This window comes from Cygnus atratus, chromosome 1 (assembly GCF_013377495.2).
Source record: "Cygnus atratus isolate AKBS03 ecotype Queensland, Australia chromosome 1, CAtr_DNAZoo_HiC_assembly, whole genome shotgun sequence".
NCBI lineage: Eukaryota > Metazoa > Chordata > Aves > Anseriformes > Anatidae > Cygnus > Cygnus atratus.
Window position 1 is genome coordinate 130091011 of NC_066362.1, and position 24546 is coordinate 130115556.

At 37.8% G+C, this 24546-nt stretch overlaps 1 protein-coding gene across 1 annotated transcript in view; it reads right to left on the minus strand.

Moving 5' to 3' along the window:
- Positions 1-676: 676 nt before the first annotated feature.
- The window catches only part of FRMPD4 (FERM and PDZ domain containing 4), a 120797-nt gene continuing 96927 nt past the window's right edge, over positions 677-24546 (minus strand). Inside the window, exons 5-16 of the mRNA XM_035542213.1 lie at positions 23322-23426; positions 22024-22131; positions 18763-18894; positions 16508-16627; positions 15648-15784; positions 14376-14502; positions 10720-10809; positions 9963-10145; positions 6501-6639; positions 4851-5912; positions 3260-4531; positions 677-2022 (exon numbers count right to left, since the gene is read on the minus strand). Of these exons, the coding sequence (XP_035398106.1) occupies positions 677-2022; positions 3260-4531; positions 4851-5912; positions 6501-6639; positions 9963-10145; positions 10720-10809; positions 14376-14502; positions 15648-15784; positions 16508-16627; positions 18763-18894; positions 22024-22131; positions 23322-23426 (4821 nt within the window). The remainder of the gene's footprint in view (positions 2023-3259; positions 4532-4850; positions 5913-6500; positions 6640-9962; positions 10146-10719; positions 10810-14375; positions 14503-15647; positions 15785-16507; positions 16628-18762; positions 18895-22023; positions 22132-23321; positions 23427-24546) is intronic.

The window sequence follows — 24546 nt, forward strand, 5'->3', positions numbered from 1 at the left end:
GTTCAATACATCAGGTACCTTCTAAAGTTGGTATTTTTAATACTTTTTTTTAAATATAGAACTTCCTAGAAAAGAAGAATCAGGTAATTCAGGCAATATGAACAAAAGAGTCATTTATTATATATATATTCTCTAGTAAGTTATAATAGTCTCTTGGATTTTAAATGTCTTTTTGCTATTTTCAATGCTTAAAAATTATAATTTTAAAACATTAAATATTGTATTATATACATTATGATTTCATTTCTCATTTCTAAACATGGAGCATTCTCCAAGTGAAAACTTGGATGAAACAGAAAACAACTTCATTGACATTAACAGGCTTTAAAAGTTCACTTCATACAACCATAGATTTGACTATATGAAAAATAGCCAAATGTCAATTTGCTCCTGTATGGTTTTTTTTTTTCTTTGTCTTTCCGGTCTTGGGGAGAGGGCTTTTTTTGGCTTTTGTTTTTGTATAAACGAAAGGACAGATCTGGTCAGTACTGTTGTCAGTGTTCAGTATTTTATCTTTTTTTTTTTTTTAAATCTCATACTTATTTTATATAAAATAACAAAATATACAGAGAGAGTTGAGTTTGTTACATTAGTTCATACACATACAGTAAATAAAAGTGTTTTTTTTTTTAATGTATGGCTTTGCAAAGGTAGATTATGAAGTGACTTTTGTATTTTATTTGTTTAAAAGCATTTTAAGAGAACGTGTTAGTGTGCTTACAATAGCGGCCATGGTAGTCGAATGTCGAGCCAAGAGTTTAATGCTAGGATCACTGGAGGTCTTGCCTGATACTGCTTCTGCAGCCTTCAGAAGACAAATGTAGTTTATTACAACCTCATCTATCTTAGCTATAATTTCCTGCTGCTGTGTTTCAGAGTTCATGACTTTAACTAAACGCATGCAGGCTTCTGTTAAGCAACAGAGTACTTGAAAGCTGGAAGTCATAGCTAAAAGCATTTCCTCAGGGCTTTTATCAGCCATGGCCATTTTCCTGCAGGCACTTCCCAACTGTCTTGATTCCATAGATAACAGTTGTTTGTACTTAGAAAGTTTAAGGTCATATGTTTCTGGATGTAAATCTTCTCTCTTGCCCATACTTGCTCGGACCAGTGACAGTAGCTCACTGGCATCCTTTTGCGCTGCAATAAATCCATCAGGCATTGCATACGTCTTCTCTTTCATCACATTTATTTGTGTAATTCGTGCATCAAAGGCCACATCATTGAGATTCACATCAATCTGGCCACCTTGGATGTCAGCACTGCTCTTCTCATGTGCATTAACTGCCTCACCTTGCAGGGTCTCAGCAGCTTTCGTGGACTCCAAGACTTTCTGCTCATTTTCATTGGAAAAAGATTGACTGACTGGTTCTGCGAGCTCGCACGGGTTCTGCGGTTCGAAGAGACATGAGAGCTGATGGCCATCTCCATCATCTTCATCATCATCGCTTCCTCTGCTTAGGAAACAGTAGCTAAAGGGGCCACGACACCTCCAGGCGCTGGTGTCCAGCTTCCGCAAAGGCAACGTTCGACACTGCTTGGAGTCCTTCTGATTGACTCCTGTGCCTGAACACCTCTTACTGTCTTTCCTATCAGTGCTGACATACACACAACTCTGGGAGTAACTTTTTGACAGCTTTTTGCCCAGGGAGAGCTCCACCCTTCTTTCTGACTTGGATTCATCCCTTGGGGTGGTGTCCAGACATTTCAAGCTGGCTGCGGCTGCCTTCCTTTCAAACAGCATCTCAATGTCTGCAGATCCTCCAATGATGCTGCTGCTGCGTCTCAGCACTTTCCTGTTGTGCGGCATCCTGAGGCTTCCTCCTATCATGTCATATGGCCGTAAACTAACTGTTGCCCCACAAACCTGATTTACTTTGGGAATGTCACAAGAGTCTTGATTTTGACTTGGCACCTTTGATTCTGATAGCATGGATGATAGCATGATGGAGTCAGCTAGAGGCTGTCTAGGAAAAGCTGTAGGCATGCCTCCTTGTCTTCCCTTTTCAGGCTCTGTGAAAGCTACACTAGGGGTAGTAGAAGAGCAGACAGAAGAATTAAGCATCACCCTGACAATATTCACAGACTAAACTTTTATATATCTGTAATACTCAGGGCAAATGGATTCCTAGTATATTCCAGAGGTCTCCATTCCTCAAAATATTTCACACACAAAATACTCAACATTGCTAGCTCCTCATGTCTTTTGTATTTCACTATGATGCTTTTTAAAATCTATCAACAAATTATAACTTTTGAATAATAAACTGTTCCACTACAGAACACGTTGAAATAAAGGAATAGAAAATCATCTATAAAACTTCCTAAATGCCCCGCCCCCAAGTATGTGGATTGGATGTTTACTATAAAATAATTAGATGAATATTTTCAGATTAAAATACCTTCTTTATCTATGCCTGAGAGAGTATGGAAAGATGCATTCATGGTAATTTTGTTTTGGTTATGTGGTTGTTTGTTTGTTTTTCTCATTCTTTCTCCTAGTCTGCTCCACTTTCAGATTTTCATGCATTGCCACACTACTGGGACATGTGTGTTGCTACCCAGGAAGAATGAAATGTTTAAAACCAATCGAAAGCATTTCCAATGCTATCTCTGAAAAACTGTGCATTTTTTTGAACAGAAAGTTCACAAAGTCACTTGAAACTGGAACTTCAAAATGTGGTAATGATTCTATATGTAAATTATTCTTAAAGGAAACACCTACAATCAGATGGTGAAGTAAAAACATATAGTGACATTTTCTCACCTTTACATTTAGAGCTTTTTATTCATAGTGGCATGTTTTTGACAATCTGCTAAAATAGCATAAAATATATAATAAATGAAGCACTTTTTTTTTTCTCTCCATCATTAATATACCTTCTTAAGTCATCTTATGATCTAAAAAGAATCCTGGAACTCAAATGGCTATGAACTTTGGAGAGGCTTCCAAAGTTTACTTTCTCCCCTAGGCCTCTCCATCAATGTCCCCCAAATATTAGATCTAAAACACAGGAGACTTTTTTTTGTTAAACTGTAATGAGAGATCTTCCAAAAAAAAAAAATTTTGTAAGCAGCTCCCAAGAACATCTCAACACAAAGAAGTAAAATGAATAGATACACTAAGGTCTAATCCCACGGCCTGCTGTAGATTGATGATGTGCTTTCATGTAAAGAGAATGCAAACTTCATACCTAGCCTTCAACCTTAACATGCAACTTTAAAAACAAACATAAGAAACACTTTATTACTGATGTACCTGTAGTTTCTTTTATCTTGGGGATCCGATGACATCCTTCTCTCAAAGTGCCAAACAGTGGTTCAGCATTAATTGCTGAATGCACGACAGGCACCGTCATCCTGTGACACACAGCTTCTGGCTGCTGATGCAGGTCTTTGTATGTTGTTCCATGGTTTGGAAGAATGGCAGCTCTTTCATCTGCTGGAATATAGGCAATGCCCTTCATTGATGGGTCAGAGATAATGTGCTTAACGTCAGAGGTACAAAGAGGAGATTCAACAGGGGTAGCACATGTGCTACTGCCCGTGCTGCATCCTGCATCCACTGAAGAGCACTGAGAGCTTTGCAGTGAGAAATGGCCTTCACTTTGCAGAGATGACATGCGCTTAGCCAAATGATATTCACAAAGTCTAGCCACACTCTGCTCAGCTTCTGGAAGCTTTGAAGGATGGTCATCTGCAGATAAATCGGTATCTTCTGCATCATTTAGGTCTTTGGCTGAAGACACAGGAGTCATATCTGACAAAAAGTTTTCACCTTGTCCAAGCCCTGAAGTATCATCCTGATCCACCTCAGGATCTACTTCATCCTTACAGTCAGTTTCTGTTTTGCCAAGGACAGGAACTCTTGGAAATGTCTTCCCGTTCACTGTTTCTGGGCTTGGCTTATCTGCTGCCCCATCATCGGCAGCATACCATCTTTGGCGAAAGGCAGTTCTCTCCACATTAAAAGTGCTTAGGCGTTGACTGTCTCTTGCTGAAAGAGTTCCAAATTTAGCTTTTAGGTCTTCATCAGCCTCTGCTTTTTTAGTTCCCTGTTGCTTTTTCACAGTAGCATTGCCATCAGAAGGTGCTTTTACTTCGCTGTCTGTCATCTTAGTTTTCCTTTTACTAGTGCAAGAATATACCAAGGATCCCATGTGCAATTTGCTAAAATAATCAGTGACAGATTTTGTTTCCATGGTCTCTGGCTCCATTTCCATGTTATCTGAATGAAGAATCTGCTTCGAAGGCACAACTTTTGACTGTAGCTCCGCAGCCTGACGACCAGACAAAGGCTGAGAGGATTTCATGCCTGGCACTCCAGCCTGACTCTTAGCGATGGGAAATTCAGTCTGCTCTTCCACAAGGGGTTGGTAGCCTTCGCTTGTGGTCAAAAACATGCGTGCAGTGTTTTCTGTCTGTTTCTGTGCTGCAGCTAATTCAGAACTTTCAGTCATTTCAGAGGAATTTGTTTCATTGCCAGAATCTGAAGATGACTCAGGGCTATATGCTCGCAAGATAGCTACACCTGCAAGCCACAAAAAATGAGAGTCAATCAATGACAGCAGCTGAAGCACCTGGACAAGTGACAAGCAAAGGCATGTGTTAGAGACAAAAATATCTTTTGTAAGAATAATCTGACTTTATTGCACAGTTCCCGGGACAGGTAGCTTAATAACATTACAGTAGTTCCATTACATAATATGGAATATGATGTATGGAAAATGATGGCAAAAAAAAGCAAAACAACAAAAAACAAAACCCCCTCACAAAATGGAGTATTTCCAAAGCTAAATGGATGAGATGGAATGATTTTCAATGAATAAATGTAACTATGGTGAAAGAACCTGAGTTGTCATTCGTCTGCTGTTCCTCTGAAGCAGCCAAAGCTTCTAGTGCTTGAAGTGTAGAGACTACAGCATCATCTAGCCCCTTTTCACACTTCCCCTCTGTATTAGTAGGGACAGCATCGATAAGCGACACTGGAATATCATCACTGCCTAGATTACTGGCTTGCTCCTTGTCGTCTCTAGGCTGTGTTGCTTGATTCTGAGAGTCTTCCTCATCTGAACTGTCCCTGAAGCCAGGTGGAGGAGCAGCAATGGCCATGTTTAAGGTATGCAATAGGAAATCATCTTCATTATCATCACCTTCTGGAGGTGGAAGTGAAGTCAAATCAATAATGTCATCACTAGAACCAGAAAGGCTGAGAAGAGCAGGCCTATCGATTTCTCCTACCATAATGTCTTCTTCACAGCTTACTTCATCTTCATCTTCAGCATCATCTGTGTTTTCTGCATAACAAATATCATGCAGCAAAGGCTCTTCTATTCCTTCCGCAGCTCCAAATATTTTACCATCATTTATGGTTGCGTAAACAGAATTTGTAGCAAACTGAATGCTTTCAGCATCTGGTGACAACTCCAGACCTTTAATGTCATTGGCATTACTAATATAAATGGCTCTTTGTTTTTCTAGTACTTCTGGACTTTCATCCAAAAGCCTTTCATAGCCAAGAGTCTGAGGATTGATACCATCCAAGTTGTGATCTCCAAATATAAAGGAAACTTTTGCTCCCCTGGGAGAATCCTGTGCTTTCTTGCCAGATTCCAAACCTGAGAGTGACAGCAGTGAAGACTGATTAAAATTTCTGCTTTCTTCTGCTTCAGTGGGGTCACTTTGCTTGGCCAGATGCTGATCAAATCCACCTGAATTATAGGTATTTTCTATGTACAGATGCCTGTGCTCTTTTTGACATAACAGACTTTCAGAAACATCTACAGTCTTCTGTTTAGGATCAGCAAAGGACATTTGAGTCTCTTGATCTCCTTCAGCCAGGAAAGTGGTAGTTTTTGGTACACAATTCCACTCAGAAGCAAGGAGACTATGCTTCCCTCTATTTTCAATTCCTGTAACACAGGGAAATAAAAAAAAACATTATGAAATCACAGATTCATATAATCACAAGTTCATGCAATTTTTTAAACAATATCTTGTTAATATTGAGCAATGAACCCTCTGAATAGGACAGCTGGGTCATCAAACGCTTCAGAAAAGCATTTTCAAGCTTACCTCTGCTCTGAATTAAACAGCTGTTGATTTAATAACCTAAAGTTTAACCGACACTTTTGTACTTTAGTGCAAAACCAAACCACAGCTAGGTACAAATGCTATTCCAAAAATAGTAACAGAAAATCAAATTCCCAGCTGGTTTCCACAACACCATATGTATTCTTATACAAGATATATGCGTATAACGTAATAACACTCATAGGGAACATGCATCTGTTTCAATACAGTTATGAAAGAAATTCAAGCTATCAAAGGCTGAATATTAGAACATTATAAAGCTGAATTGGTATACCGTAGAGCCAAGTCTAAGCCAGCAATAAAATCTCATTTGGCATAGCCTTGTATTTATCTGGAGATGCACTGGGGCTTAAGCTGGCTTCTGCTTTACACCTGTGACCATCAATAACATACTGTGCAATGAATACCTGTTTCTCTGCTCCCTGTATTTTTCTTGTTGGCCATGTTGAATATTGAACGCCTTGAGTCGACCAGCAGTCTATAGTACCCAGCTGTTAGGCAAGCAAGATTCATTGCATCTGATGACTCCATCAGTAGAGTAATAGGCTAAGAAGAATACAACCAAGTCTTGGTTAAGGCTGTTACTTCTCTACTTGTTTACCTCCTGACAATACAACTACATGGAATCAAAAGGAATTACATCAGAAATGCCACACTGAAAAATATACATGAGAACTTATTTTCCTCACTACCAACATCAAGCAATATCAAACATTTTCAGGGGGTATCTTATTAAAATATATAAATAACTGAAAGGAGGGTGCAGGGAGGAAAAAGCCAGGCTCTTTTCAGTGATGCCCAGGGCTAACAGAAGAGGCAATGGGCACAAGCTGAAATACATCAGGCAGCACTTTGGTGCTGTGTGGCTGACTGATCACTGGCACACGTTGAAGGCTCTCTCCTTGGAGACATTCAGAAGCTGCCTGGATGTGGTCCTAGGCAACCTTCTCTAGGTGGCCTGGCAGGGGGCTTGGACCAGATGAGGTCCAGAAGTCCCGTCCCTTTCTACCTCAAGAATTCTGTGATTTACAAGATTAGAGTTGGAATAAGAAGTCCAACTGGGCATTTTTAAGGGCTGAGTTTGTTCTCTTTCTGAAAGAAGCTAATTACTTTAAGACTCTTGCTCCATCTTTCTCTTGCATAGATACATATATATATTTTTTCTCCTAAGCACTGTTTACTGCTACTCTGAAACTGCCAAGGGCTAAAACTCTGGTACATTAGGTGCTGGAGTCTTACAGTAGTATGGGAATCATTGCAGCTTGCCAGAAAATGAAGTGCCCTAAGCTCATGTAAAGAAGTAAAATAGGAAGCAAACAGGGACGGAAAAAGTTCAGGTTGAAAAAATACAGCAGTGAGGATAAAGCTATCATTACACAGCAGCAGCAGGGAATATTAAAATGAGAGCTTAAAAGATTTCAGTATTTGTGGCCTGGCATTGCTTAAAAGACGTGATGAAAAAATGAATAGACAAACAGAAACAGAGAACAGAGAGAGATCCTCAGAAGAGAAATCAGCACAGAAACCAAACTCAAAGCCTTTAAAGAGAACAGTTAGACTTAACAGAAAAATGCCATAGTTCTGAAAAGCTGTCTTGCAGGCTAGAGAGCATTGAATGTAAGAAATCCATGTGAAACACACTTTCTTTTATTTCCTTTTGCTTTGCCACACTATACAAATTCCTTTGCCTAAAACTTTTGTTCATGTCTCTGTAGCTTATAACAGCAAAAGCTGCTCTCCTCAAATTCATTTTAAGGTGGCTAGCCTCTAGAGCTCCCAAAGAGGAAAAAAAAAATTACCAAGTCCTTACCATGATACATAGATAGAATTTACACCATAGACAACCTATCTGGTCATTCACGTAGTTTGTAGTGACTTATAGCCACGTGGACATTTGTGACCTGAAGGCAACTGACTGTGGTGGAAATTGTGGCCAAAACATAATTTATGTTCATAGCTTACTACCAACCTCAAAACTGTTGTATGAACAGTTTTCGGCAACATGTAAAAGTCTATGCACTTTTTTCTTTAAAGTATTTTATGCTATATATAAAATACTCATCCTCAGTATGAGGTTCTACTCAACACATGCTTCTTTCTAAAGGATTCAGAGATATAAAAATAATTATAAATTATTAATTCTACAATGAATTACTTAATCTTTGTTCTTTTGAGTCACAAATAAAAAATAGCATCGAAATGCCATGTTGATGTCAAATTTTTCTGCGATGATAGACAGAAATGGACAATTTCCAAAGAAGTCTCAGATTGCTGAAAACAGTGCTGTGAACTACTGTTAATCTGATGAACAGTCTCGTGACAGCTAAATTTTACTGGCTGCATCTCCCAAGTGATTTATGCTTGCGAAGATATCAAAAAGAACCAAAAATAAAAGAAGAACACTGGCTTCTTATTCATTCATTTGTTACAAAAATGGCACTTATTGGCATATTCAGAATCTAGATATAGGAACCTGCTACCTTACGATACGCCTGTGTTTGCCCACATCTCCAACATCTCCACAAGAAACTGTGACAGTCCATACTTGTGCCCCACATAGAAGTTTTTTGTTGTTGTTGTTGTTTGTTTGTTTGTTTTGTTTTGTTAAAGTCATTCCACAGCCTTCTAGCTTTGTAATTTTAATGTTAGGCACCCTGTATTTAAGACTGAATGTGTTGAAAGGCAAAAAGATAGGGATATACATGGTTTGCAGTAAGTCAGTAACAGTATTATAAAACAAAACAACATAAGACCATGGTAATATAAAATATCATGACATACAGTGCTGCATTTTACATTCAAGTAGATGGGAAGTATTTAATTTCTGGATTACTTTCTCCATCAGAAAAAAGAGGATAACAACTTTCTCACAAGAGGGCTACAAGTTTAGCACAGTAATACAAGTAAAGTAGACTGAAATGCTCAGATTGCTAAAATGCTGTATTCACCAACCTGTACATTTTTTGTGATATTGCTGTCAAAGGGCACCTAGATTAATTTACAGCAATGTTTTTTTTCATTAACTTAAATACAAGGAAACACTTTCAGGTCAATAAGCCTAAAGCATTCAAAGCAAAAGTTTAGTAAAATATCCCTTGTGTATGTTTTGTTGTTGTTTATTTATTTTTTAATGTACATCTGTGTAAGCAACAAGAACTGTTAGGCTCCATTTATTTTAATAGTATATTTAAGTTTCAAGTATAAGGAGAACTCTTCCTTTGATCTCTGATTGTCCTGATTAATGTCCTAGACAGTCTCTGAAGCCTTTCACTTTAAAATCTGATAGGAAACACACCAAGAAGAACCAGGATAATATAATGTATAAAACTCCATTCATTGCCCCCCAGATGCCACAGACGCAAAGTGTTAAGCAGGATAAAAGAGAAATTAAATTACTATAGGTAGAAGAAGAGCATACAATAATACATGATATGGGACAAGGAACTTAACTGGAATTATAAGGTCTAAGAAAAAAAAAAAAGCCTTTTAACAGGTTATTTCACTGGTAAGAACTATATGGTTACTTGCAGTGTCCTTTGCGGATAAAACACTGGGCTACTTGAGACACTGATCTGATAGAACTGGCAATTCTCTAACAGTAATAACATTGTCTATTATACCAAAAGTGGCTTATAGGAGCTCAAGGAACTTCAAAAGAAGGCCAATTTCATCATCAACCTCTTCTCACCATGGAAATCAAGGGACACAACAACAAAGCAAATTGCCAGAGCTAAAAATGCACTTCCAACAACATATCATTGTCATGAAAACATTTGGAACAGTTAGCATAGTTTGACCAAATATTTAAATAAAAAGGCAAAAACATTATTTAAAGACATTGCATCATTGCAGATCAACAAAAAACTTACTTTTACATCTAAGACATGTAGCTCAACTCTAACACTGCTTTCATCTTCTGTAAACATCTCAATCCTGTTCACATGGCTGAAGTCTGCCAGGAGAGCTACCAGGTTTGTTTTGGTGTTTATCACATGACTGATGCCATACCGTGGCCCTACTAACAATGTCACTTCTGAACGCTTTTCTCCCTGCTTTAGCATAAAAAGGGGAAGAAAAAAAAAAGTAAAACCCATGAGAAACACTGCACAGTCACTGCCTTCTTTCATCTCCATGAAGCTTCATCTGCATTATTAAAGATTATCACATTTTTCTGAGAAGGTGAAATATAGAAGAGCATACTAGTTTGATAATTAATTACAAAAAGTAAAGGAATTTGATCATGGATATTGGCTGTACTGCAGTTTTTAGATGGATAGATGGGTGGACAGATGGATGGATGGATGCTTCCTTTAAAAGAAAGTATTTTTCATCAAGAGTTTTCCAGAGTAATAATTTAAGTATTCTTCAGTTAATTGGATGGCACTATTTGCCAAATAGATGCTACCTATCTCCAAACCCTCAGTAAGTATTCAAATTACACTAGGAATGTTATTTTCAAGATGAAAAGAAACTAAAAGTGATTTGGTTCAATTTAACAACTATTTTTTTTAAGTGTGTGAATAGAACTTAAACTTCTAAAGAAAATGTTACGGTCCAGTTTTTGCAAACAGACACTTGGATAAAACCATCAAGAAAAGAGAGAAACTTTTTCAAGAGAATTATTACCACTAGTGTTGCCTTGAAAACACGCCCTCCATACAAGCGTAGATCACTGAGGAACTTTAGATAGTGCACCTTGGCTTGCAGAGCAGATAGCTGAAGAAAGAGAAACAGGGGTAAGATATAGTGGTAGAAATCAACATGTTACTAATTTTATTTAAAAAAATAAAAGGTATTCATTTGGTGTAAAGAAAATGGACTGCAATAAGAGCTCATCAGAGTCTGAAACCAAATCATCAAATGCTTGACTTTCAGATGAGGACAAACAGTTTCATTCTTAAAATTCGAATTGTGCTTGTTTAGTCAAATGCACTGAGAATTTGGGTATGGGCTATATCAGGGCACTGCAAGAACATTGTAACTGCTCCAATGAAGGGAAAATGTTAAACTACTCAAATTAGACATCTGTTCATTGAGGGATTTCAAGGATAGTCAACAGCTTTCAATTCATAATCACCATCAGTTCTTAAACATTTATGGACCAATACAGAGAAAGAGAACAAAGAATTTCATTTTGTCAGCTATGTGCATTACATTTTGCAAGGTACTTGCAGCATATGGCATATTATTCTGCCTCATTACTACAACTCCCATTTTTTAAAATAAAATTCCTCTACTATATTTAGTAGGGAATAAATCTGGAAGCCAAATACAGTACATAAATACATATGATTGTATCATGCAACCCAATCCATAATTTATCTCATTTTTCCCCTACCTTAAAATACCTACTTAAAAACATCAAGATTGGACATATTTTATGAGATTGAATGGAACCAAGAAACAGTTCATTTCACCCAAAAAATCTGAAGCCAGAACTTACACCTCCCTTGTGTAAATCTTTGAGTGTGGACTTTATCGAGCTCATCCCATTTACTATTCTCTCTTCAGCCACTAGATTTCTAGTTCAAAAACTTACTTGATCTTGAACAGCATTTTAAGAGCCCCTAAACTAACGTTTTCCTAGACTCTAAGGAGGAAATGAATCCAAAGCAGAGAGCCAAGAGGGAATGAAGTCCCCTTCCTTTAAGTAGGTGTTAAGTTGGATATAGAAATACACAGGACTTATAAAAAAGGAAGGATCCTAAGAGTGACGGCCTTCCCTTCACAGGAAGGGATACAAGCTCCAGAGGCTTGTCCTGGCTTAGTACCTAGAGGTGAGACAGAAGGTGACGATGAGCTCTGATGCTTTGTTTCTGATGACTGCCTGATAAAAAAGCAGGCAGGCACACAATGAGTTTCCAAAGCTCAAATCACAAAGAATAAAGCAAAAATCATGGAATCACAGAATCATTTAGGTTGGAAAAGACCTCTAACATTGTATAGTCCAACCTTTAACCTAGCACTGCCAAGTACACCATTAAACAATATCCCTAAGCTCTACATCTACACGTTTTTTGAAGACCTCCAGAGATGGTGACTCAACTACTCCCCTGGGAAACCTGTTCCAATATTTCACACCCCTTCCAGTGAAGATATTTGTCCTAATAACCAACCTAAACCTCTCCTGTTGCAACGTAAGGCCATTTCCTCTTATCACTTGGTGCTTGGGAGAAGAGACCAATCCTCACCTCACTATAGCCTCCTTTAAGGTAATTGTAGAGCATGATAAGGTCTCCCCTGAGCCTTCTTTTCTCCAAGCTAAACAACCCCAGCTCCCTCAGACACTCCTTGTAAGACTTGTTCTCTAGACCCTTCACCAGCTTCATTGCCCTTCTCTGGACATGCTCCAGCACCTAGATGTCCTTCTTGTAGTAAGGGGCCCAAAACTGAACGCAGTAGTTGATGTGCAGCCTCACCAGAGCTGAGTAGAGAGGGACAGGCACTTCCTTACTTCTGCTGGCCACACTATTTCTGATACAAGCCAGGATCCTGTTGGCCTTCTTGGCCACCTGAGCACACCGTTGGCTCATAACCAGCCAGATATTGACCAATACCCCCAAGTCTCTTTCTGCCGGGCAGCTTTCCAGCCACTCTTCCCCGAGTCTGTAGCGCTGATTGGGGTTTTTGTGCCCCAAGTGGAGGACCTGGTACTTAGCCTTGTTAACTTCATAGAGTTGACCTTGGCCCATCGGTCCAGCCTATCCAGATCCCTCTGCAGAGCCTTAGTACCCTCAAGAACATCAACACTTGCACCTAACTTGGTGTCATCTGCAAACTTACTGAGGGCACACTCAATACCCTTGTCCAGATCATTGATAAAGATATTGAAGAGAACTGTCCCCAGTACTGAACCCTGGGGGACACCACTAGTGACTGGCCTCCAGCTGGATTTAACTCCATTCACCACAACTCTTTGGACCCAGCCACCCAGCCAGTTTTTAACCTAACAAAGTGTACACCTTTCCAAGCCATGAGCAGCCAGTTTCTGCAGGAGAATGCTGTGGGAAACACTGTCAAAAACCTTACTGAAGTACAGGTAGATCACATCCACATCCTTTCCCTCATCCACTGAGCATGTCACCTTAACAAAGTCTGCTGCGGAAAGGCATTGTTGCAACCTCTGTTCTAACCAAGAATCAATACCGAATGCCCCTGCCATCACCTGTGATTCCTTCAGCAGTGATAGCTTCCAAAATAAAACCTAAGTTACGCTACTATGATAAATAGTAAGTAATTGGCATTATTCAGGTTTAGCTTCAGCACTGCTGGAGACAAGCAGTACTTCAGTCAAAAAGGTGTCCCCTTCCCCTGAGCATTCCAGGTCAAACACACAGACCTACATTCACAATCATGACAGGACCTGAAACTCACCTCCTCCAAGCAGGATTTTTGCTGATCCCAATGAACCTTAGCTCAGGCACCTTAGTCCTGGGCTTTTCCCATTTGGAAAAAAAAGTGTCATGAACCAGGATTCAGCTAATTTTATGTCTCAGCTACTCACTCTTAGGTTCTGTTTACTGTCAATGGAGAGAAATGGGCATTTCTAGGACAAGTCATCTGACCTATTTTTGGCATCTAATATGGGATGGGATGAATTGTTCCCTAGAAGTGCCTGTTTCTCTCTGTTGACTACAAAGAGAGACTAGATGACTTACATAAAAAAAAACACTCATTATGGTGTCTAAAACCAGACACAACTGTATGCACGCAACAATGCTGTGTGCATTTCTCAGGGACATTGTCTTCTACATTTCTTTCCATCCGAACTGAAAGCTTAGTGCTAAGAAAAGCATTTTACAACAGCAAGGAGGATCAGTTACTATAAGGAACATTATCTATCCAATTAGGCCTTGGACAGTGAAATGTCTCTATCTACAGCTTAATGGAAAACAATCCTGAAAAACAGCATTTACATCAGGCCCATAGGTTAATATAGTTCAGACCAGAGCATCAGAGAGGAAACAATAACTTTCTAACAAGTCTGCCATTAATATGAAGCGCTAAATGAATTAAAAAATATGTATCTTTATAATATCTGAAATACTAATAACCACCTTTCTGGCATTCACAAGTTAAGAAGATAGTTTAGTTGGGATATAATTAATTATTTTATTTGTTCTTGGCTATGTTGTACTGATCACCAGAAGTTAAATTGTCTATATTCTCTGAAAATATAATGGCTAGGTATTTCTCCAAAGAATTAATTTAAAATGTTTCCCATGCATGCCACCCTTTCTGTTCTTTAAAACATATTTTCTATTAAGATGCAAATGTAATACCTTTTTACCCGGAGGAACTACGTTTTGATTTGCTTTGACAAGGTGCGAAAGTGCTTTCTTTATGTTCTTTTCTTTCATGCTTTGCAGCACAGCAGATGGAAGAAAAGTCTCTAATCCCCATTCTTTTCTGCAATAAAAGGCATATATTTAATTTCACATTCCTGTGATGATTATTTATCTAAAGACTGGTGACTATGATGCCAAGTGAATGAACTCCTACAAACAGAGAAAAAGTTGATAAAGTCCAGAGTTTTGCAATAACGCATCATTTTCTATATTCGAACTATATGAAGAACTATTTTCTATATTTGAACTATATTCGTACTTATGAAGAAGATGCTTTAAAACTATATTCAATCATTTCTTCTATCTCTTCCAACATACTACACAGCAAAGAAGTTTAAAGTGTGTATGTTTAAAATTTAGGCTTGTTAATCCCCACCTAATTACACAGGCAAGCACCAATATAGAATTAAATTTGCAGAAGATTTAACAACATAATATCAGATTAAATTTTATTTTCTAATTTTTTTTAGGACATGCAAACCAGCCAATGATTGCCTTCGTAACTTTGCCAACCCGACAACCTGTTCCCCTCCTTTTACCCAAAGTACTTTTCTTCTTGATGCACCCTTTTTGACAGAAGACTGACTCTTCGCTTGTAATTTTTTTTTCTTGTTGATTAGGATAAAATATAACAACATAGAAAAAGCTGTTTTTTTGTTTGTTTGTTTTTGCTTTGTTTGTTTTTTTTTTTTTTTTTTTTAATCCTAGCAGATATACACAATGCTGCATTTTGGATTTTTAATTTTCCTTGCAGTTACATATATATGTTGTCTAACCTCTCCTAGAAAATCATACGGACAACATAAAACAGGTGCTTACTAGATTCTTCTGTACCTAAGAAATCTTTTAAAAGGAATCTTAGACCCTATGGTATTCTGAACCAATAAATCAACTGAATCTTATTATAATCATCTCTACTAAAACCCTAGGATTTAGGATATATAGACTTAGATCTGATCATTGAAAGCAAGAGAATTAATCTTATTTACATTTATAGCCTATTTCACATGCCTAAACACATGACCAAAAGGTAAATGTATTGTCCATACTTAAAGTTCTTAGCTCACCTGAATAAATTTCAAGTCACAAATAATGAAACTAAAGCTGGTGCACACATATAGGCATATTAAAGAACCGACCTTAAAGAATCTATAAGCTTATCCAAATCTTTCACTTTTTAAAGAACACGCTGAATCCTCAACTTACTCTATGTATTTGAGGGAGATTTTCTGAGTTTGCTTGGTGGTCACAGTTGCAATATACATCTGTAGTGCAGCCAACCGCAGGGCAATGTCGTATTTCAGTTCTGGTCCAAATCTTTCCTGAACCACATCATTACAGCTCTGCCAAAGAACCAGTAGAGGGAGTTTCAAGTTCAAAAATCTTGTACTAAAATTATATATATATATATATATATTTTTTTTAATGACCATTGTGTGAAGAGTAACCCTGAACCCAGAAACAGGACCATGTTGAAAGTAGAACTGCTGCTCTCAGAGATGTCAGATGCTCACCAGGATATGGGTACTTCTGGAGAACACAAGGACTTCTGCCAAGAGCAGAAGGCATGAACATTTTGATCTAAGCTCTCTCTCCCTTCATCCTTTCCGAGGAAAACAGTAATCCTCTTTCATGAGCGCTGGGAGGGTACTAGGCTATCTGGACTCAGGACAGCAGAACTCTGCCTGGTGGGATGCCCAGGAGGAGAATCACATTGTTCTCACATCAGTTTTCTCATCCATTTTACTGGAAGTCCCTTTACAGACATCATTTCTGCCTGATATTACAGTACCAGAATTAAGTATAAGCCATTATTTTGGCTTCACTGTTTTGTAAAGCCAAATATATTTTGGAAAGGCATCAAAGCATCACTATTTGGCAGGACTTATGAAGGAAGGGAACTTTGCAGATGATAAAGATTTGCACATTCCCCAAGTGCACTGGCTTTATGCAGCAGAAATAAAACCCAGGACTTACTGTGGCCATACTTTTCTATCTGTGTATATACTGAATGCAACCAGCTTTTTATTCTCCATTTTGCTAACAATGGCCATGCTTTCACTTACCTGTACATAGAGATATTCAAACGCAACTGGATCTCTTCTTAAAAGATCAATGGGATCCTTTGGGACAAAGCTAATCCTGAAAAGACATCTCATCTTATGTGAGCTTGGTCTCTGGGTCACCTAGGATAGTGCAATAATTATATCAGAGCATAGCAAACCTGTTTGTGCAAGAGTCCGTTGTCTCAGGCATTGATCCTGCTCCAGAGATACATGGTAACAAGGGAAGTAATTCTTTCTAACAAAGTGCTTTTCTGTGGGCTCCTTAGTATGTATTGCACATAAGAACATCATATATATAGTCTTGTGGAAAGAATTCTAGACTTACATAGGCATGACTGCCCAATATAACTCATTCTCAAAGCAGAGGAATTCATTCATTCAAACCCAGAGAGAAAGGACGGAAAAAACAGACCTTAATGGAAACCATTCAAGTGAAATACAAAGTGAGTTGTACTTCCGCAGGACCAAAAGACGTGTAAGCTAGAAGGGTGGTAAGGCTTCTGGGGAGAGGTCACATTTTGCTTCTTAGTTTGATTGAGAATACCGATGAAGTACAGCTTGGCAGCTATTATTCTCACTTTCCCTTCATTGCTTCAATAAATTAGACAATTTGCCAGAAATTGTGTCTTTTCAGTTTTCCTGGTTTGTTCTGGATTAAGACACCTACCCCTAGACTTCTGACCAAGATAGACTTCTCCCAATACTTTAAAAGATCAAAAAGACTTCTTTGCTTGTTGGTCAGCAAAACACTTCGCTAAGAACATAACACAGTAATCTGGGTATTTTCACAAGGGACCGACACAGAGTGAATAAATAATTGGATGAAAGAGTAACAATCCAATAACTATTGTAAGTCATGGTCAGCAGCAATGTTATAATAGCAAATTAAAGAATTGCTGATTTTACAGGAACTTCAAAGAAGAAATTAATGTAGTTTATGTAGTTTATTCAATTAGGCTAATGTAATTAGACAGTTAGTGTACTTTATAATCAACATCTTGAATTGATAAGATTATACTTACAAAAATCTCCAGTGGAGTCTCTGTCTTGAACGAACAATTTTCAGAATGTATTTTTATCTCACATTCTTTTTGACCCCATTCCTAAGTATCTAGGCATACTCTGTATGTATAAATAAAAGCTCAAGATGGGATTTTCAAAAGCTCTCTGTGTTGGTTTGTTCTGATCCCTCTGATTTCAATGGGAATTTTATCAATTACTTCAAAGAGAGACAGCTAGGCCAGGAGAGCCAGCACTGAATATTCCTGGATATTGTGCATTCATTGGGAAGCTTGCACCCACACAATAGGAACGTTAACATGGCAAAGTCAAATGCTTAAAAGTTGGAAAATACTAGAAAGACCACTACTGAGTAAACTTATTTCCTTCATATCACTACTCAGACTTGAGTTACATGAGCAAGGGAATTCTGGCATTTGTATTAAATTACTGTTCCCCTTCTCATTTAAAAATATATTTGTACTTCTTTGAAAATTTAGGTAAAATGTGAAAAAAAAAATCACACCACAAAACCACAAATATTCTCCTGAAACACAGAAATAGCATGGAAAATTTCTGGCTAAACAGCTTGGTAAAAAGGATAAGCACCTAAAATCAGGGTTGTCTGCTAGGACTTGTGAAACAACCTTACCTCTAATCAGAACTGGCTTGTCAGCAGCCTGATTTGCCTCCCTGATCTAACAAAGAAAGTCCTAACAGCATTTTCTGGGTCACAATTCATCATCATAGAAGTGAGATAATGTATCACTGCATAAACAAGCCAAACTTGGCTTCATCAGAAAGAGTATCATTTCCTGTTATCTTGATACAGATCTGTATAATCAGATGGGAATCAAAAATCAAAATGTATTTTTAAAAGGAATTTTGACAGACTGGGGTTCTCTGAACTGTTATGATGGATTTCCCAGCTGTTGAGAATGTTCATTAACTGCACCACGTATGATATGAAAAATGGATTTGATAAACATTTTCTAGCTTTAAGTCTGATTTATAATGAACTTTAAAATACTTCTTAATGGCCCAGTGAAGCAATAAAATGTGATGTCTATACAACAGAAGAACAATTATTCTGTGAGAACTTGATTTTTACAACCACATCTAAATACTGCTACTATTTGATAGACTGTATCAAACTATAAATCTTGCAGTTAATTCACTTGACTAACTAGAAGGATGGACAATTTACTGATTAACCAGTCTCATTAATATTTGTTTTCACATATAATTACACAAACCTGAGTTAGAGTCTCCTGTTCATGTAGCAAAAGGAGTTTTGTTCCAGATCCTTCAACCCTCTGCTCCAGCATCAGTGAAAAGTGTTCAATACACTTGATGGAAAGCTTTTCTTGCAGTGTTAAGATGACATCCTAATTAACAAAGGATTTATAAAATGTGCTTTAATTTATGAAAGCTTGGGACCGAGTTCTTCGCTGCCACGCATGCTGCACGTGCACAGCGCAGGGTGGAAGCCCACTGGTTAAAGGGGAGGATGGTTGCGTTTCATGCATGTTCTGTAAAAGTATACAGGACAACACACACATTCACATGGGAAAAATCAGTGCCTTTATATTCAAACATCTCTGAGATGGTATCAGACATGCATGTGAAAAATACATACGTACTGTGAATGGATATCTTTCTATGCAGCTTAGCATGCAAATTATATATACTTGTGTGGCCCTTAAATTATCTCTCTCAGTCTCTCTGCAAATAAAACCCCTCCATGCAAAAATGAGAGAGGGTCTTGCTACTCTTCTCTTTACTTATTTTTGGGTCAGGTCCACCAAAGATACAAAAAGAATTTTAAGTTCAACATAAAAATTAAATGAATGGCCATTTTTTTTTCTTTGAAGTTCACTTACAGATACTTGTGTTTAATGAACATACTTGAGTTTAAAACACTAAGAGGAAAGTCAACAATGATGATACCTGTGCCAAGCAGCAGCTCTAAATTTGGGGATCCGTTACATTTATAGTATAAAACCCATTTCTAAAGATTTTAAAAATATTTTTTCACATTGGTTTATGTCTAAGGGTAATCAGCTTGAGAACAACTGTTTCTAAAATAACAACTAAACAAATCTCAAAAAAACATTCAACCAATCTGTACTTTACTTTCATACAATGCTTTGTAAATATACTGAGTATTATCTTCTGGCAAGGTATTTCTTGCTTTAGTGACTGTAGTAACAAAAAGAAATATACAATAACCCATCACTTAAAAATAGTTTCACGTTATCTTTGTGAAAGATTAAAGCATTTCTATTCATTTAAGAGATTTTTAGATATACGTAAGCATCCAGATGGATAGGACTCACTAAGGAGATCATGATGAATTGTAATCCAAGTGTTTTAACATAATTTAGGAAGATTAATTGATCAATTACAGTGTGTTTATGGAAAATCAACACCAAATTGGTGGAAGGATGAAAAATGTATGTAGGAGGATGGGGCCAATTCTGTATGCTGTAAAGAATAAAAGACAGTATTAATGCACTGCAAGCAACCACTCTAAATAATGGAGGTTAATATTACATTGTTTTGACTAATGGGGAATTTATTGCTTATACATTAAATCTACTTTTATTTACACTCCTAAACTATGCTCAAAGACAAGGGACATAACAGTAACAGGAAGAAACATAATATTGAAAGTAATATTGTAAAAGCAGGTAATAAGGCAATATAATGGCACTGTCTGCTGCAAGCTGTCTTTAAAATATGATGCTAAAGCACATAGGCACTGAATTACCAGACTGATTTTTTGCTAACCTGTCTAGTCTTATCTGATAACCTAGAATCAGCCCAGGTGTTGCCTGCCAGCAATAAGGAAAGTGAGGACTGCTGGTGAGCCACCAGTTGCACCTGCGTTGTTAAGTGGTGAGTTACTGGACTGCTAGGGGCAGGAAAAAATGCATTTGCCTTTACTCAAGTGGGGCATGTCTCCTTTACCTCAATTTCAGAAAAGCAGCAGAACCCACAACCACCCATCCATAATTAGCAATATGCACACACATTCTTGCAAGAACATGTAATATATAGCTGTACAGGCTATGGAAGATATAATTGCCTGAATTAAATGAAAAGAAAATTATTCCTACAAAAAGGCAGAATGACTAAGGTCAAAGCAGGCTCACAACATCATTACAGCTAATCGCTGAGCCCATGCGGGTATCTTTGCAAATGAGTGCAGGTTAGGTATGTGGTCTTACAGTACGTGACACAGCCATGACAGAACTACCAAAAACCCATGTAATGTGATTGCCAAAGACTGTTCTTCAGAGGCAAAATATCCTGGAACAGGTTGGTTGGTTTTATGCTCATAGAATAAAATATTGGAAAGTACGCTTGTGGGCCTTAGAAGGGTACAGAAACCTCAGTATCTACATGAAGCATGTCTCCTAATTCTTCACCCAACCAAATTCTGAAACGGGCTGAAGAATGTCAGTATCTTACAGCTGTACAGTGGAGGCTGTTATCCATTCCTTGGATTTCAACTACACCTTAGGGATAGACATGAACTATAAACAAACTTGCAGCCCACTCTTACATGTAACCTCAATATCTATTTTGCCCTTTCACCTGCAGACTGGAATAAATGTCCCTGTGTTGACCTTAGTAAATTGCTTTCCTTGCAGTTCCAATTGATTAGGCATACTGTATAATCAATCACAGTGAGAAGAAAAGCAGCCTTTCCTCAAATGTGCATAGCTTTATAATCCTTAAAAGCCAGAAAAAGTTGGCACTGCAGCTGAAAATTGCATTCCCAGCCTTTGCTGCTCATTCCCATCCAAACATCTCCCTCGTCTCAGTCTCACAAGATGCATGCTACCATGCAGTGACCTAGATTTGGTAACCGATCTGGGTTAAAACTAGCTCACCCAAACAAAATTCTTGAGAGAATAGTATCATGCCCAACAGTGCTAATCTTGCTGCTTACTATGCTACTCCAAGGCACTCACAGAGAGCGATGACTGGTTTAGGAACCTACATGAAAGAGTGTCACAGACACTCCCCAGCAGCCTTGACTGCATGCAAGGGCTTCACCACTTTCTTCTCTGTATGAAAAGTGTTATGGAAAGTATAGAGGACATTACACTGAGACGAGCAGTATATCACCGACATAACCCTACAAAATCCCATCCCAAATTCACTGGATGACAAGCTAGATGATATTGAATTAGCAACCAACATCTTAATCTGACTTTTGCTGACAAATCATACTCCTTTTTGGCAGTGTATCAAAACTGTAGGTCCATGTAATTTTAATTGGGTTCTAGTCACATTAAAATGATCACTTCTACTTTTTCTTCACTGACAATGCAACACATTTTTAACAGTAGAAAAATGGACCAAAACCTCACTATTTCTTAATCCAGCCCCAATTAAATACACCAGCAGTTTTGTTCTTAAAGCATTCAAAGTAAATTATAATTACTGAAGGTCTTGTTTAAGCAGCGTTCTTGGCATTGCATGCCAAGGTACGTCTAGCCTACCTTTATTGAAGTGCTGCAGTCAAAACGGAAAGATTTGGTTTGTCCATTTTCCAGATACACCTTCAGAACATTTGGCATGAAAAGAAGTGAATTGTCCTTAACTGTTTCCTGCCAAGCAAATTAGTGAATCATATTACAACACGTAAGAAAGGAAATCAAACTGCTGTTCTATAAAAAAGGACATAATTCATATGTAAAGGTAACAACTGAAGATGAATTTATTGGCTTAAACTAATAGCAGAATTAGCAATGTCCTGCAAGCGTGTAGTCATACTTGTTACAGCTGTACTTTATAGGTCTCATTCCTGGAAAAAGATAATTGTTCACTTACATTTTATGCCTGACTTGGAATATTATCTTTTCCTAAGTACTGTTTCTCTGACAATAAATGCTACCTCTGATGTCGAAATATTTTCAACGAAACAGAAAAATACATTACTGTTTCTCTGAATACAGTGAGCCATTTAGTGCCTTTACAAAACAGGAACTGCAGATTCATTAGAAAAAATTACAAAAAAAGATGTTTTGCATTCTCTTTATAGATGGATAGTAAGTGCCTATGTCTGTCATCACTTAAGAGGAGTAACATACAATACTGCTACTTAATCATGACAACTCATAAGAAGGATGGTAAAATAAACATGAAAAAGGAACGGAAAAGGCTTTTTTTTTTTTTTTAAGCAAAAACTGCTTTTGAAAAAATGCAGTATCATTTTCAGTTTGGAATAGAGTTGGATAAAGACATCAGTGGGGAATGATGTTCAGTTAAATTATGAAAATGAGCCAGGAGTTCATGTCCGGGGAGGAGTTCAGTGCCTCTCAAAGGGAGGCTGACTGCCTGAGGGCCGGAAACAAGTTCAGGTAGGTAAAACAAATTTTAAAGAGGTTTGTAAGGTAGTGTTGATCCGTTTTCCTGAATAGTGTTAATGTGTTTTCCTGACATGCTGCTTTCCTTGAGTTTATGGTTTTCCTGTTATAAAATTGCCCTGGGAAAAAAACAAAAAACAAAAAAAGCAAGCATTATAAGGACTATAAAGAAAGACATATATGTGCTATCACCACAAAATGCCTTCACTATCATTTTAATTTTATTTTAAGAAGGGACATTTTTTTCACAATATTATGGGCACCATGGACTTTGAAAACAGACCTCCCTGAAACTTCAGAAACAGAAAAACCATTCCCTTCACAAGCCTTTCACTCCTGTTCCTACCATGTTCCTACCACTTTCCAGCCTTGTGGCATACTTTTGGATGAAATGCTCAGTCCTTCCTGAACGTAAATAGTTGAACACTCACCGACACCTGGCCATTGATTATTACTTCTTCTGAGAAGCGCACTTTGACAGGATTGGACTTCAATCTTGCCTTTTTTGCAGCACTAATAAAAGCTGATTTAGGAGACTGGAAGGGAAAATGATGACAAAATATATCACATACTTTCAAGTTAAAACCTTTTTCATTTTTTCACATTTTTGATACATTGGGAACTCCATGCATATAGCAACACTTTGCAGACTGTTCACTGAAGAATGGAAATGCAGTTGAACCATAATGCTTCTCGAGATAATACATATGTACATACATACAAGGAGTCAGTGACATACTTCATGTTCTGAAAGTTATCCTACAGTCAGACTGGAGAGATGAGAAGGGCTCTCAGTGCACATTCAAATTCCGTGTAGTGCTCTCATGATGATTGCTGTGAACCAAACTAACTTTCTTCTTTGACCTGACTTTAATTTACTACATTGGAATCACCTGAGATCCAAGTGTTCAGCCCTTGGAAAAAAAAATATCTCCGCATGGGAGGAGTTTGACTAAGAACTGGGCTAGCAGAGCCATTTTTTGTATATTTACAGTAAAAAGGATTTTTGTTTTCAGCAATAGAATCAAAGCAGTTTTATTCTCAGGTCAGTTATGAATACGGGCCTTCTGGCATTGCCCAACTCCATTACCATCGTAATGGGCAACGGAAGAAATTCTAGCTTGGCTGAAAATCACTGCGTTCCTTGGCACCAGGTTTTGGTGTATTTGTTTCAGTAAGATATGAATTAGGTGTTTCAAAATCTTTTTCTGAACTTCTGAGGAGTGGCCTTATTAGTTCTGGATACTGGAAATACTAACTCAATACTAACTATGAAAAACTAGTGCAGGCATTAGTGGTGATGATCCTGGAATAACTTCCTATTATCAATGTAACATGACAGCAGTTCTTGTAAACATAGAAAGTCTCGTCACCATCATTCAAATTTTGACTTGACTAGCAATCTGCAGGAGTGATTGAGTAGTTCAAGGCCCCTTGCTCTTCTCATCCCTTATCTCTGCTGAAACTGCTGAAAAAGTTTTGTTGTTGTTGTTGTTATGAAGAAGCCGTTTGTCTAGAAACTGTCAGGAAGAAGTCTTTAGCTTATTTCTGTATGCCACTGATGTTAGCTACTACCATAGGCTCAGTATCAGCCATTGAACAAGCAATGAAAGATGCTACATTCTCCCACGAAATATCAGAGCCATCCAATAATTC